Source organism: Solanum stenotomum, chromosome 3, assembly GCF_019186545.1.
Source record: "Solanum stenotomum isolate F172 chromosome 3, ASM1918654v1, whole genome shotgun sequence".
NCBI classification, from domain to species: Eukaryota; Viridiplantae; Streptophyta; class Magnoliopsida; order Solanales; family Solanaceae; genus Solanum; species Solanum stenotomum.
Genome location: NC_064284.1, coordinates 4,466,177 through 4,483,278, shown reverse-complemented (window position 1 = coordinate 4,483,278; position 17,102 = coordinate 4,466,177). Strand labels below are relative to the sequence as shown.

The following is a 17,102-nucleotide window of genomic DNA, read 5'->3' as shown; positions in this document are numbered from 1 at the left end:
TATAGAGAGAGAGAGAGAGGTGTAGAAAAGAATGCAAGTATATTCTGCATCTGCAATTACATATGTACACAATACATGAACTGTGATCTGTCAGTTCCTGACTTTCCTCAACAAATACAGGGGGCTGAAAAGAAAAAAAACCCCAACTATAGAATCTATACATCAGACATAACAGTGATACCAACTGCTACTCGATCTGTGTGGTAACTGGAAAAAAAAGAAGAAAAGTTGCGTGAACTTTTATCATTCAACAGGTTGATACATTGCGAAAGGAACATGCATGACCAGAGGTAAACTATGTCACTTCTGCAAATCATCTTTGCTTGGCCTTGAAGAGTAGTTCTTTCAACAAACCATCATAGAAGGTTGCTCCAATTGCTTATTGTTTTGGGACTTCTGCAGGTTTCAGACCTTTAAAGATCTTTACTAAACCTCATCTTAGCCGCATGTCAATAATCATGTAAGATACACTAGTAGCTCGTCACATAAACGTTATGCGCGTGTATGATAACCTACAACCTAAGAAAACAGCAAAATGTGGTTTAAACGCAAGTTGCAAACCATCGTGAGGACTACTATTAGTTTGATAATGTAAAACGACTAATGGACCAAACCTGTAAGGCTAGAAAAAACCATGGACATGGCATAAACTAGTACTACACCATCTAAGGCATTTTGTGAAACTCAAACCGATACACATTTCTTCTTAAAAGAAGAGAGTACAAGGAAGTAAAGATCCAAACCTATTCCATGTCTAACAGAGATGCACGAGTAGAAACAACATAAAGTTAGACCTCTGTGAACAAACATTTTCTCTTAGATTCAAACCTTTCTGATGACAATATATAATAGATAAGTGAAAACATCTAAAATTCAGAATCATATAGCTTGAATCTCATGTTTCTGAAACACTTCATTATTACCTTTTTCTTCTACATTTTTATAAAATACCAATCATCACACAGTGTCAGATCATCAATTCCTTTTCAGAGGCTTAGCTTCACAATGAGGTTTCCTTTTAAAAATTCCCAGAAATTGAATGATAAAAATCCCCAGAAATTGAATCAAGAGTTGCACCTTATCTGATCAACGATTTTTCCACTAATGACTCATGTAGTTGGGCGCGTCATAGTAGATGACCCACGTCCCATGGGAATAACACCTTGAATGCCCTCATCTGTTTCTTCCACTTCTAATGAGGCTGCACAAACAGTTCAATTTGTCAATGGCAAAATTTAGAATAAGAGTTGCCTAGAGCACACAAGTACACCTGAGTTGAGAAACTTCCTACAGAAAAGGAGGAAAATGAATAATTTTACCAGAAACATCTTCTCCAGCCTGAGCCCCAGCAATACCAATACATGAGTACAGAGAGCTCTCATCTATCTTCAACTGCTCATAGGCAACATATACATCTTCAATGGTGGCAGATTCATACAACAAAGTGAGATCTTTGATGCAAGAGATGTCCTGATAACAAACAAAAAAAGATAGAAGAAGTTCAAGCTCAAAAAATAACATAGCTAAACAATAGAACTGCAAAACTTTTGGGTTTCCATGTGATGTCTCTTTGGTTATGGATAAAATAGTACATTGAGAACAATAAACTAAGAATAAAGGATACCTTCCTAGGTACAGAAGGTGCTTGTAAATGAGATAACAATCCAAGCCAATAGGCATTTGACTTAATTTCGGCTTCGTGTCGCATAAGCAGCGTTCGTCTTGCCTATATAGAAAAGAATTGTGTAAACCACATGAATTTAGTTTAGACAATATGATGTCAAACTAACATCTAAATGATTTCTGTAGCCTGGAAGAAAAGAGTCTGAATAGATCAGACTCAAACACATTAGTTCAGATCCATTTTACTAATTAGTCAATCACATGCCAGAATCTCGAAATTCTGGTATAAAACTTAGGAAATGACTCATGTAGTGGCTGAGACCTGAAACTGAATGATCTTTTGTTAACAATTATTCACGAGGAAAGAAACTAACCCGGTCCAATTCCCTCGGTACAATCCTGTTGCTATGCAAACCTCTTAGGACACTCTTGCAAGCATCAACAGCTTTGTGCACCTGTAAGCACATTGATCAGTCTTGAGAAAACAAATTCGAACTCTTATATAGGCTAGTTCAAGTAGAAAAAAGATTGTACCTTTCCAGGAGTTGAAGTCACTGAGATGACATACCACCCAAGCTTCAACCGGTCAAAGAGGTTAAGTTCAAATGAAACATCATATGTCAATCCAAGAGAGTCCCTAACTGTTGTGAAAAGCCTGCACATTTGTTATACTGTAATATAAGCACAAAAGAAACAAGATTGCAACTGAGGTAGTAAGTTACAGCAACCCTCAAAATCCACGAACCAGAAATGTATTAGCTGCAAATGGTGACATGTAACAGACTAACAGGTACTTTTTTGTGTCATCTGAATAGAGCTTTCAGTTTATTTGACAGCTCGGTACCACCATAGTGTCAGTAAAAGTACAGTTACCATCAAGTAACTATGCCTCAATCCCAAGTAGCGTTTACAAGAATCCCCTATATCTATTTTGCTCTATTTGCGCATGTTCACTTCAAGTACTTAAAAGATTATCTCTTAAGATAAATAAGGAGTTCTCTAACTCTCACACTTACTTCTGAAAAAGGAAAAAAGAAAGTCTCACACTTACCCTACAGAGACCTACAAACTTTTAAACAAAACATGATTAACGCATAGTCCCAACTAGTTGGTATCGCCATATAGACCTTTTGCTTCAACTGTGTTTTGTTCTTCACTAGGTTAGCATGAATTCCGAGAGATTGCACGTCTTCTCATATAATTCAAAATCAAGAGAAGGAAAATAATTATAATGAGTAAACAAAATTAATTCATAATCTACCTGGAGTTTATGATCTCAGCCAACAGACCCATTGCAATGGCAAAAAACAGAGGATGATTACGGACTCGTCCTTGTAGGTTTGTGCCACTTTGTTCCAACTCATCTGGAAAGAAATTCACCCATTTGAATTATGTTGATGACTAACATATTATACCATTCATGCAGGCATTATTCATTTAACTCCGACATTCTTAGGAAGCTTTGCAGATTAAGACTGATGTATGAGAATTCAGTCTGAATTATGTCAATGCAGAACCTTGTATACATACATTAACTAGTTCATCTATAAGGACACATAGTAAACTAGGATTTGCAAGAACATCAATACTACAGCGGACTTCAAATGAATGTAGTGAAAAGAATGGCATGTATGGATAAAAAGATAAGTAGTCAAAGTCAAGCAACTAAACAAGTTAAGGAAAGGCAGTCACTCACCAGTTCCACAAATGGTTTCACATTACCAGAGAAATAAGCACTTCAGAGTGGAGGGAAACAAGGTAATCACACCTTCTGTAGACAATAATTTTTATTCGTTACCCAAATAATACCTTGAGCTTCATCTCTTTCTCTTCCACATTTCAGACAATGGTGTTCTTGACTCATCTTTCTTTACTACCCACCTTTTTTCCATGACAATGGTAACAATACATTCATTCAAACTGTTTGGCAGGCTATATTTAAGCTAAGGGTCTACTGGAAAAGGCCTCTCTATCTCTATGAGGTAGGGTAAGGTCTGCGTGCACTCTACCCTCCCTCGACCCCCCCCCCACTCGTGGGATTACATGGGTATGTTGTTGTTAACAGTATATTCATCAGCATGTGTGCTGGGAGCCAGCTTTACAAAAGATTCAATGAGTAATATATATCTACTTACAAAGATTCCAACTCTAGTAAACTAAGACTCCTCTACCAAAAAATCTTTACACCAGAAATGCAATGACAAAATACAATCAGGCTTGATCTCCTATATAGAGTTTTGGCTTGCCCTAAAAACACCTGAATTTCTCTCTGCCCACTATCCACCAAATAGAAACTGGCATGACTACCCACCATTTTGCTATACTCCCTGCTGAATATTCTAGCACCCTCAACAGGTTAAGAGTGTTTCCTGGCATTACCCATTTCACCTTCCCCAATGTCAAAAACAACTGCCACAGTTGATCAGTCACTCTACAATGAAGGAACAAGTAACTATTGTTTTCCTGTGCGTCATTACAGAGAAGGCACCTGGAAACCAGATGCCAGTCCTTCTGTAACTTCTCAGGAGTAAAACAATCCTTGTTAGCTACCAGCCAGACAAAACATGATACTTTGCAAGGGGTTGTGACCTTCCAAATTTGTTTCCCAGGTCAAATCTCTTGGTGATCACCCAAACTGCATAGCCATAAGTAGGCTCATTTCACTGAAAAACTCAGTTTGTTCCCTCCTTACCAAGTAAGTGAAACAGCCGCCATGGTTCTACCTTTGAAAGCTTCAAAAGTATTGAGAAGCGCAGCTACTCTTCCTATCTCCAATCATTTAAAGCTCTCCTGAAGATTAGATTCCAACATTGTTGATTCCATAGCTCCATAATTGGTATGTCAGGTGTGTATAAAAAAGTTCAAAATGATCCTCTCGCTGCCGTAGACAATAATTTTTTTTAACCCAAATACTACCTTGAGCTTCACTTTTTTTCTCACACTTCAGACAATGGTGTTCAGTGTTCTCAACTCATATTTCTTTACTACCCACTTTTTTTAATACTAAACATATAAAAAAGTTCAACGATATCCTCTTACTACAATTGTGAGATCATAGAGTTCATCTACCGACTACCATGCTTTAATAATTTTTTGAATTTCTTTCACAAACTGCAAGAGACTGAATGAGACAAACACACAAAACTGAATGAGGACTTCTAGTGTGCTTATGAATCCACAGAAGAAAGAAATGCAGAAAGTTAGAATGTCCATACTGACCATTTATCATGATGCTTTTATGAAACATCATTTTTTTCAACACTAGACATGCTACAGACGAGATTAAAGAAATCTTTCTGCAACCATGGGGACATTATCAGGTTACATTTACTTGTCACAATTTTTTTTGGAATTAAGTTCAAAAATTTGACACTTGTTGCAACATTGAATCCAAGTATATGGTGAAAACACTCACGGTCATTTGGAGATGGACTGCCCACAGACTCAAAAAGATCGTTCCCCTCAAAAGTAAATCCCCAACGGTTTGGTGCAGGGCCGGCTATATAAGCACATGCTCTCTCATCTGTATCCTTTAAAAATACCTGGTAATAAATAACCAACGAACTACAGTTTAGAAAAAAAATGAAGGAACGAATTGGAATTATAAAAGCATGAAAAATCATTGGCCTACAATAGAATTGAGATCTTTAACATATACCACAAGAAACCACCACCAAGGGCCAAGATGATCATCCAATGAAAGGCAGGAAAAAAATACATATAACGAGTAACAATCTTTTCTTACTTGTTGATGCTGCAAACCAAAGGGAGCAGTGCTAAACAAGATTGGGCTGTATTGCTGTGCTTTCTCAAAACCTTTTGTTGGTCTGACAGTTCCCAAATAGTCAAGAATGCATGACTCAATATCTTCCTCTGAGAAGTCTCCAACCATACTCACCTAACAAAGGACAATTACAATCAAATGAAGAGGAAACACAATCAACAAACACGGAGGTACTATGTTCAAATGAGCAGAACAATAAATTGACAAAAAAAACTTATCGAAATACTTTTGTAAAGAAGACAAAGCTCACCTCCATGTTGTCACTGACAAATTGATCCATTACAGCTGCTCTTACACTTTCCAGAGTTAAGTTTTGCAATGAATGTGGAGTCGGCTCAACAAAACGCTCATCTCCATTTAGCATAGCTAGCATGAGCTTATGGGCAGTCGAGCGTTCTAAACTCTTGGGGATAGAGCGGTAATATGACATGTACAACTGTTTAGCTCGGTCAAATGCATCATCCAGCCAAACGCTATGCTGCATGCCACTCATATTTAACTTAAGTGAGAATATTTCTTAACAACACAATAGCAAGTTAGTGTTCTAAATTGCACAGATGATTAGCACAGTGACTACACACAACTTGACCAGCAAATCACAACTTTAAAAATCTCATTGCAAAGTTTCAAATTAGAAAACAAAGCAGCTTTGATATAATAACCCAATAATTGCAATAAAACCTTGGCGATACTCAAAAGGAACCATAAATTGAACTGCCATTTTTCCTCTAGGTAATGTCAAAAGGCGCCATTTTTATTTCCGGGAAATCAAGTGGGGGATGATAAGCAACATTGAGCACAACTGCAGAACTGTATCTAGTATTGACAATGATTGTATGAACTACTAAATATGTTGTCTTTGTTAAAATTACCTCAAGCACCATATGAAGTAACTGGAAAGCAGCACGCATTGCATTGTCTCGTAAAGTAAACCGGAACTCCATGCAGATAAATTCTTCTGTTGACTCCAGTGAGCAATTTATTAGGTGATTCACACAGAAAAGCTCTACCTGAAGACACATCATAAAAGACAAAAGAGTTGACAGATGTCATTCCTGACAATGTCTATACAGATTCAGCAAAGATTTAATTCCATGGCAACCACCAATACTTCCATTGCAGATGCAAATATGTGCAAATAATAAACAATCTATAGAACATGGAAAATTTTCATGAAAAGAAAAGGTTAGACTGGTTAGAAGAAAGTGAAAACCACACCAAATGAACAGGAGAAGTTGTCTTCAATAACACACCAAGTCCAAAGAACATAATATGAGAAGCCCCAATTTGTTCACAAGTTGTCAAGGACATGTAGAAGTATTGTGTGCAGTCTCATCTTTGATTACAGTATTGAATATTAACTAATTTAGGCAATCAGTTGAGTAAGTGCACAATTAAGACTAATGATACAACTTATAATTAGAAAAAAAAAAAATTTACAGTACAAGAACCAGCAAGAATTTGCCAGATCAAAGAGGAACTAAAAGAGCTAATATCATCCTGATGCAGTATCATTATTCTATTTTATAAACTTTGATCAACACAAAGGACATACTAGAGACCTTCTGTTTCTCAAGCTATTTAAAGAGCAGACAAGATGTAGGCAGTTTCATCAAGAATAATAGATCCTAACCTGTTCTCTTGAAAAGTTTCCAACACGGCCCCCTTCACTCAGAGTGCGAACACCCACAATCACGGATCCCTTTTCATCAGAACTTTCAGCTGCCCGTCCACCTCCAACAATAAGTCTCATCACCCCACAATTGGCTTCATTTTTTGTAATCTATCAAATTACAACTAAAAAATCAAAAACTAGAGAAACTAGCAAGCAAGAAAACAGGAACCTCTCATATTTTTTATTTTCCTTTTCATTTGGTTGCAAGATCTCATATGTTTCTTACAGTAAATCAATTCCTATTCGTTTGGGTACACCAAAAGAATGAGCTTATGAACCCAATTAGAGGAATCAAAATAATCCTAAACACTGGGTAATGTTAAAATTTCAAACTTTTGAAGGTGATAACAAGACGAACAGTAGAATCTAAATATAACTTGAACATGGTACATGACCCTACCTTATAATTTACAGGAATACCATTTGAAAGACGTCTTTGAACGATCCCAGTTTCATTGTCATAGGATTTAGTGATATTTGAATTTGTCTCCACTGGAACAAAGGACGGGCACCTCTTCAACCTCAGTTCTTCAAGTTGTTTTGACGTGATCAATTCAGTTGGCACCTCAAGCTGAAAACATCAAAGAAAAAACAGTGAACAGTCATCTACAAGTTGTTGACAGAAAAACCTCTACCTTGCCTTTACAACTTGAAAAAGAGTTTTAGGTCAACAACAACATACCCAGTGTAATCCCACAAATCCCACAGGTGGGTCTAAGGGAGGGTACACAGACCTTACCCCTACCTCATGGAGGTAGAGATGCTTTAGGTCAGAAAAAGAAAACAAAATTCAGCAACAAAATACCCCGTGTAATCCCACAGTCCACAGGTTGGGTCTGGGGAGGGTAGAGTGTACGCACACCTTACCCCTACCTCGCGGAGGTAGAGAGGTTTCAGATCGGAAAAAGAAAACAAAAGCCATACTAATTAGACTTTGTTAAGAGAATACATTTGAAGTTAACGGCATCAGTTTGCACCCTGAACTATCAGCTAAGATAGCCTATTGCTCCATAAACAAAATAAGAGCTGAAAGCAGTTAAAAGATGAGAGAACTTAGAAAATCCACCTCCGGCTCTGGCTCAATTGGTTCCTTCAGACCTGATTTGATAGCAGTTGTTATCTCCTCTGGAGATATTCTGAATTCATGTTCTCCTCCTTCTTCAACATGCACCTTTGTTGGAACACATGCAACAATTGCTGCAGGAAGGGGTGCTGATGGTTTTCCAAAATCAGAAATATATTCCAACACTTCAGCACCAGTGGCATTTACCTAAAATGCAGTTAGGTCATAGAACATATTATTAAGAACTTCAAGCACCAAGAAGCAACAGTTTTGAATGCTCAAGACGTATAAAATATGGTTGGCACAATGGACTGAGTAGCATATTGGTCAGGGATTAAGAGATCATGTATGCACCAAAGGAGAAAATATATGTAGGTTCAGCAAGTAATAATAATTAACGCTTATTTATCATATAAACATCAAATAACTGTGATTGAATGCAACAAGTTGGACTGAAATAGAATTTCCAAGATAATCTAATAACACAATGTGGAGAATAGAAGTCAACTGCAAGTGTAAAAGCACCAATTAGAATATCACCTCCTCCAAAGTGATAGTTCCGGCAACAGCAAGCAAGCTTTCATGCCCTTGACTTTGATCCATAACAGTATGGCCAAGTGCATCACTCTCCATGACAAAATCCAGATTATCCACGGATGAAACATTGTCGATCATAGCAGCTAACTGTTCGCTATCTTTTAGCAAGGCATCTGTATAACGAGCTAACTCACCCTTGGTGACACCGAATTCTTTCAGCCTTCGGACCTTTACCATACATAGGAAAACATCATCAAAGTTGAAGAAAAACGATAGGTGGGAAGATGAGAAGAGCCTATATGATCAGCATAAAGAAAAATGAATATCCCCATCAGAACAAATGAAAAGAAAAGAGACATCAAGAAATCGCAAAGTACAGCCTTGATCCATTTTTGAAGAAAAGCACAGAAAAAGTTGCAAGGGAAAGATATAATTGTTGAAGTGTGCAACCATCTCATCTTAAAAGCTTAAGTTGCTAGAAAGAATAACTTTTTGTTTACTTGATTATATCTCCAAGACTCCAACACACTCTCATGTGCGGGCTTAATACTATTTCATGAGTCAAGCAAATATAAATAAAAAAAATTAATACTAATGGGTAGCAGTGAGACCCAGGATCTCTGCTAAGCAAATATACCATGTTGAAGTGTGTAACCATTTCATTTGAATACTTAAGCTTTAGAGGGAGCATACTTTTATTTACTTGCTTATACCTCCAACAAAAACAAACATCATAATCAAGAAGAGTGCAATGGCGACAAGGAGGATAACAAACAAATTATCAAAAGAAAAAAATAAAAGTAACTGCTGTACTGAAGCAAATAGCAGAACAAACCTCCTGCACAGCAACTTTGATTGCATTCTGCCAATTTTTAGGTTCCGCAGTCACTGTGAGAGTGGTCACAGTACACCCTTCCCTTCCAGAGTCACTATGATCCAGTTCAACTGAGGTGAAAGGAGGATTTGAACTCTGAAAAGTTCTTCAAAAATTAGCAAACAATAAAATTGCAAAAGTTGAATTTCAATGGTTACATTATACAGAAGAATCACCCCTTACCCACCCTCACCCTCACCCCACCCCCTCGAAAAAAAAATTAACTAGCACAATTCTCAGTTTGTATATAGGAAAGTCATCCTTGCAACTCTAGTATACTGTACATACATCTTCTCGGGAATTAAAATACCCTTTCATTTAACAAATAGTCCCATTCAGGAAACTAAGAATCACAGAAAATAAGTACATAGGATAAACATTTGAGGCGTGATTGAAAGCCCCTATTTTTAACATCATATGGTAAAATGTAAGGAGGTAATAGAATATAGAAAATGATAAAAAGAGGTAGACAAAAGTTACATAGATGCACCTTGTACCGAGTGTTGATACGGAAATGCAAAGCAGAAAGAAATATCCTCTTCATTAGCACATTCCTCAAATTACCATATGTCCGGACCTTGTTCACAGGAATCTAGGAAACGAATAACAATAAGAGAAAAAGCAAATCAGAGAATGCAGATACAAGAAGGGAACTCATATAGGAAATTGAGAAAAAAAATGCTAGGAAGAACGAACATTATATAAACCCGCAGGCACCACCATAAATGAAATGCAAATTGCATAATTTGATAATAACTATCTGAGAAGGATCGAACAACATCAGTTTCACATGGTCATTTCAGAGTGAGATCTTATCTTTCCTATTGTCAAAGAGGAGAATGGACATTGCGGGGATGGCTGGTGTATTCACCCCAAGGGTGAGAAGGTAACATTACTATGATCTTATAGACAAATAACAGCAAAAGTCAAACTTAAAAACCAAAAAACTTATTGCTACAGCTGGCACCAACCCTAACCCACCCCCTCACTGCAAAAAACTTAAAAGATAAATAGGACAGGGTATTAGACTGTCTGATGGTTGCATAAAATCACAATAGAAAACACCTGCAGAGCTTTACAGGTTGAAGTTACATCAGGGGAAAAAGAAACGATAATTTCCACACATAAGACTAGCAGTCTGATTTTCCTAATTGTTCTTTAAAATATTGCTGAATAAATGAAATTCTAGATTCTCTTTAGGAAAGAAAAGACTCCACCATAAAGGACTAAAGAACCTAGAACACCCAAAAAAAAAAGGTCAAAAGTTGACTGCAAAAGTAAATTTCATCTTGACCTAGTAGGTTCCCTTCAGGTTGAACACTGAAAATAACATAACAAGAAATTCCCTAAGCATTACAACTTCAATTTGCTAACATGTTTAAGAAATAAAGACACAATCCACTAAAACATGAAGAAAACGAAGGACAAGAGAGTGCAAGAAATCTTGGGAAAGGGGAATCAAGAACCTTCAAATGACATTTTAAAATCTCAGAGCAACAGAGACATAGCACTTCTGACAGAGTTTCTTTGGCTAAATGTTACCTGACGCATACAATTATCTGTTCACGGCTTGACGAAAGTAGCTTTCTTTTATTTACCATTCAATGTGTGGTCATGTCTAGTGTGATCAGTTAGGAGCTACAAATGGTTCCAGGAGAAAAATTGTAGACTCTACTAACTAATAGTTACAAAGAAAGAGAAATATAACAATGACACTGAAAAAATCCAAATAGGAAATTATGCAACACAAGTTCAATACTAGGTCCAGTCATACCTTGCAAAACATATTAATTGAGAAATTTTGTAGTAACTCATGCTGAAATATCTGTGGCGTTTTAGCATCATCATTGTACCCAGGAAGAGACCAATTATGCTGAACCGGAGGCCGCACTGCATGCCTCTCCCTCCGCAATGCTTTGGACTGATCCAAGGAAACAGATGACCTGTCATGGGTGGAATTGCTTGAGAGTCCAACTGTCAGCTTGGGAACTAGAAAACTAGCCATTGCACCAAAAGCACTTGGACTTGGTGCTGAATTAGACTCATTATCCATTTCCGTTTGCCCAAAAACATCCTGCAGAGACTCCTCTGTAAGTACTGGATACAGTTGCAGGAAATTTCTACAAAATGACAAACATTTCTGTGTGCAAAGAAACATACTTCAATATGGTAAATGGTCTGTGAAATATTATCTATATCTCCCACAATGTATAAGGTGGCATTTGCTGGAAAGTACCAACGTTCATGAAATTTCCTGATTTTATCAGCATCCCATTTCTTGATCTGCTCTTCCAGCCCAATTGGGAATCTTTTGCTCAGCTTGTTCTCGGAATGCAAGTGTTGTAACAACTGAGATGAACAAAGCATGAGAAGATAATCGTTTTTTTATTAGTATGAGAACTTCAAACTAATGAACTACATAAAAGCAAACAAAAAGATGATTATGATCATCTTGCTAATTACCTGGCAATCGACACGGTATTCTATAGTATTCATCATTTGTAGCTCTGACAGTATTGCACGTCTTTCTTTCTCAACTCGCGAAGCGAGAAACTTGGGATGGAAAGCAATCTATATTTTTCAAAAAAAAAAAAAAACTTAAAACGATCAACCATAAGCTTTTTCACTAAGTAAGACCAAGGGGAAAAGGCACATATGAGGGAAAGGATTTTATCAGATGGTACACAAGATTCTAGGAAAAGCGAGATTGCTGCAATCGAAGAAGCAAATGAAAAATAATTACTACTAATACCTCATTCAGAGCATCTAGGACCACTGGAAGACAATCGCCTTCTGAGCCCTGGAGGGAGAAATTTTGATCAATCAAACCACATGTGATGCAAACTAACTAAAAGCAACAAAAACAATATGTGGATAACATAGAAAATAATTGAGACCACACTGTGAGTTTTTATGAGTGAAAAAACAGTGAATGGAACAAGTTGTCTCCATACACTTTGCAAGTCTACCAAAAGAAGCATTGACCAGGTCACTCTAGTTGGTTATATTACAATATGCATTTGATATAATGCCTCAACACAAAAAGGCATTAACATTGTTGAGGTTTGTTTGTTTCTATTCCCTCAGTTTTCTTTCCTACTAATATCTTCTATTCATTTTATTTATTTATTTATTTGGGGGTGGCCATCTTTTGAACTTTAGAAAGAATGAAGTTGAATGTTACAAAAAAGAAGAAACTGATTACAGGTGTGAGTACTGTATTTATGAGATCATCTACTTGATTATGAAATTAGTAAGCACAAATTTCAAAGGCATGATGACATGACAACTTGGCAAACCTTCGTGCTAGTGGGTGAATGGATGTGGAACACAGTATGATGAAAATCTGTGTAAGCATTTGATCGTGCCCCGGTTCCCAAAAGTTTCTCGCGTTTCTTACTTCCAAGAAAAGCAACATGTTCAATCATGTGAGCAATTCCTTGCTCATCATCTTCCTCATCGATTGATCCCACATGAACTTCCATGTGTGCTTCAAATCTGTACTTAACATGGATAGAGTAAACAATGTATAAGAAGAGATGAAGAATCACATGATTGCTTTTATAGCATGACAAAAATCAAATTTACTTATCAAAGAGGAAGAGGAGGGGGGGAACCAATTTTAATCCCTTAAAGGATAGTCTAGGGTCATACAACATTTGTTTTTTTCTGTATGGTAATTTGTTTCCATGGTGACTAGAACCCACAGCCTTAAGGTTGGAAGTTGGAGGTGCAATCCTCTCTTGTCTAGGGTTGTACAATATTTTAATTTTGTTTGGTCAATTCATTTTCTGGACAGTTTTGATCAGCATCTCTCATATTAGCTTCCAGTGGCAGTTTCAAATTAATCAGTGGATGTATTTTAAAGATCACCCCTATTTCATATATTCTTATGGTGTAAGAAGGAATACAGTGTGATTGTACAGTCAGGATAATTTGAAAGATGAGGGTAGATAAGGTTAGGTAAGATTAAAGGAAATATTGTAATAAAAGGCCACACAGACTGCATTATAGATTTCAACGCTAACTTGGTGTGCTGTTATAAAATACCTTAATTTATCAAAAAAGTGGAAGTTGAAGAAAATTATATTTGACTATGAGTTTCTCCCAGATTCAAAGAGAAGTAAAATCCATAAACAACATTTATTCACAAGGGGGGAACACGAGATTTTTGGAATCGTTATAATATAATCAAAGTATATTGATCCTTTCAATATTAATAGGAACATACCTATTTGGAGGAACTTTATTAGGTAGAATGAGGTAGCGAAGTCCATTTTTGAGCTGCCCTCGGTACAATTTCGGGTGAGATGGAAGTTCAGAACTCAAAAACTGTTCAAACTCTGCTCTCTCTACTTCAGGATCAAGCATATCAAATCCTTGTTTCTCCAAGACACCCTCTGGCCATGTTGTACTTGCTGCATGAGGTTCATCTGGGCCAACAGTCGCCCGTGGAACCTGCAAATTTTTGGCTTGGAAATTATATTCTATGGCAGACCAAAACTAGGCAAATATAGTCTAACAATTTAAATTTAAGAAAATATAGTCGAACAATTTGAATTTAAGATACAAAGCTAATCAAAACTGCACCTTTTAGTTCTTAAACTAGTGATAAGAAGCAAAGAAATAACAAATAGTACCGCAATATACATATAACATATCTAGATTAACAAGCCCAAAACATCTTGGCATGCAACATCCTTATAGGAGCACCAAAAGAGTTTAACCAGTGCTAAGATAATACTTTCGCTCATTCTTCACATGGACATCTACAGATCAACCCTTGATTGAGCTAGACAGTGCTGCATCAACTGAGTGTGTTCCCTGTTTGCCGTCATCATCGTGACAAGAGGAATTGGGAACATTTTCGGAGATAGGAATTTACTATTAAGAAACTATATACATGGTCCTTGCACAATCCGACTTCTTCACTGTAAACCATTTCAAATTCCAACCAATAATGTCAATGCTAAAAAGCCAGGTCAATGAGACAAGCTCAACAGGTATTTTACCTAATTAAAGCATGCCCTTAATTAATAAACCCTAAAAATATTTGATTGAGCATTTAATCATGAATAAACACAATAGCAGATTTATCAGGAGTTTAAACCATCCTATAACAACTTAAAGGCCACCATGAATACTGCTGAAGGATAAATCTTACAGAGATGTTGGCACAAGGCTGCTTTGACAGATGAAAGCTAGACTTGTCAAGAAAGACCCCATTTTTTGGTATTTTGGAAAGAGTTTGTCTGGTTTGAGGATAGAGAAAGCACGAAACAGGTTGCCTCCGATATAATATATTGGCTCTGTTTAATTGTTCCACATTCTGATGAAGACATCTTCCCTGCACATTCTGCAACTTAACAAAAAGGCAAAAGATTAACAAAGACAATGTCACTGACAGAAGGATGCATTCTTCAATCAAGAAAAGAGACAAAATTAACCAGAAACCATTAAAAAGAAAAATATACATTCATTTCCCTCAATTTAAAACTATTTTGGCTTGTCTTCAAGTCTGAAACCATCATATACATTTTCATCATATAGTAGTCTCTTATCAGTTATCACAGAGTAAGTCGGACAGGCAGAATAAGTGGACCAAACTACTGCAAGACTATGAAGACGCCAAAATGGTTTCAAAAGCCTTATCCTAGCACATATATCTCCGGCTGCGACAGTTTTTTAACTTTTCTCTTCCCGATGGGGAAAAATAGGTTTTTAAAAGAGGCGTAAACTTGTGATGCCTCATAAAGAATTGGGCAATCATAATAATTCTCCAGCTATGATAAATGACGCACTAAATGTTATATCCATCTAAGCACTTTTTTGTTATTTTGAAAGTTAAGTATCACAAAAATATGGAGATCACTATACACACACTGTTAAGGGAAATCAGAACTATCAACCTCGTAATGATTACAGACAACCTTGAATAACATTTAATTGAAGTCAAGGTAGGAAATGTCTAATGTCTAAGGTTGTGGTGTAGTGGCCAAGGTCCAATGATGTACCAGGAAAACCATGACATCTCGCGTTCAAATCCCAGCAGAGACCCAAAAAAAAAAAAAAACTAGGTGATTTCATCCCATCTACCTAAGTCTTAGAGAGTAGAGTTACTCGGTACTTCTGACAATGGAAGTAGCACATGGTAGTGGAATAGTCGAGGTGCTCCCAAATTGCACGCACCCCACCATCATAAGAAGAAAAAAGTAAACATTAAATCGAGTTTTAGACCTCAAAACTCCAATAAGTGCACATAAACACATTCCAAACAATATAATTTTACAAGTCTCATAAGAAGAAAAAAGTAAACATTAAATCGAGTTTTAGACCTCAAAACTCCAATAAGTGCACATAATCACATTCCAAACAATATAATTTTACAAGTCAACCAGCTATTGCAGATTCTTGACCATTAATTTTTTCTTTTTGATGACTTAAAAGTCCATTTGGATCCATCTACGCAGCCAATAGCCTTCTACACTTGAATGGGTCTGACCCTCTAACCTTTTACACTTAAACACAAGACTTAGTTTGCTTCAATGGAAATATACGAAAAAATCAAAGGGATTCAATATATCTATAAGTAGTACATACGACCCTGGGATACATGTGGTTCTGCCACTGGTACGAAAAACGAAGGGATTCAATACATATATATACGACCCTAGGATACATGTGGTTCTGCCACTGGTTCGCTTGGGCAGGGCTAGAACTTGTTCCTTAACCCCGGGGGCAATTTATCCAATACAAGAAACCAACTATTGCTGATTCTTGACACGTTGAAGCAATAGAAGTCATTGAGAACAAATAAAACCCGAAAAAGAACAAGAAAACCCGGAAAAGAACAAGAAAACTAGTCAAATGAGAGCAAGAAAACCCGGAAAAGATCAAGAAGACTACCATACCTTATGCTGAATGAAATAAGCTCGATTCTGAGGATGCCTACGAGAACGCAACTTAATACTCTTCTTCCGGTGAACCCAATTGGATTGAGATGCTACCAAGGAAGAGGGCGGTTCGCTGTATAGACTCTTGACATGAATTGGAGCTAGAACCGGCTTGGTATTGAATACAATAGATGTTGCTTGCATATTTTCTTCCCAATTCTTGAGAAATTAGGGTTTATGGGAAAGAGAAGAGCGATGAAGAATGTAAGTCGCTGTAGAGAGTTTCTCAACTGAGCGAAAAAGAGGGGTTGTTAAAGATGAGCCTTTCGTTTTAACGGTAAGTTTGGAGGGTATGGTTCAGGAGGAGGAGTCTGTGTGTTAATTGTTAAGTGGTGGCTCAGATTTTTTTTTCTACTTACTTTTTTTGGTTTAATATTGTGGAGAAAAAAATCAACATTTTGTTTGATATGGTACAAAAAAAATTGATATTATTGTGATATATTTTAATATATATAATACCGATTATTATATTATTTTATATCAAAATCAATTTGATAGAATAATATAACAAAGTCATGTACCATGCCAACTCACCTTGAATGTATTATCGTGTCAATTCATTCAACATCGAAGCAAAAAAAAAAAGGGCTAAG

The 17,102-nt window shown here is 36.7% G+C and overlaps 1 protein-coding gene across 1 annotated transcript; it reads right to left on the bottom strand.

Moving 5' to 3' along the window:
• Nucleotides 1–20: 20 nt before the first annotated feature.
• On the bottom strand, nt 21–16,771 carry LOC125857465 (stromal processing peptidase, chloroplastic). Its single transcript, XM_049537061.1, has 25 exons — nt 16,468–16,771; nt 14,721–14,918; nt 13,788–14,014; nt 12,856–13,054; nt 12,309–12,356; nt 12,020–12,127; nt 11,717–11,905; nt 11,331–11,630; nt 10,047–10,148; nt 9,518–9,652; nt 8,686–8,910; nt 8,149–8,352; nt 7,483–7,653; nt 7,041–7,190; nt 6,280–6,417; nt 5,658–5,885; nt 5,369–5,521; nt 5,039–5,165; nt 2,885–2,987; nt 2,158–2,278; nt 1,998–2,078; nt 1,625–1,726; nt 1,320–1,470; nt 1,078–1,201; nt 21–519 (listed from the first exon to the last, which is right to left on the bottom strand). Exons 1-24 carry the CDS (start codon nt 16,651–16,653, stop codon nt 1,110–1,112), a joined length of 3,738 nt encoding a protein of 1,245 aa, XP_049393018.1. The 5' UTR covers nt 16,654–16,771; the 3' UTR covers nt 21–519; nt 1,078–1,109.
• Nucleotides 16,772–17,102: the final 331 nt, after the last annotated feature.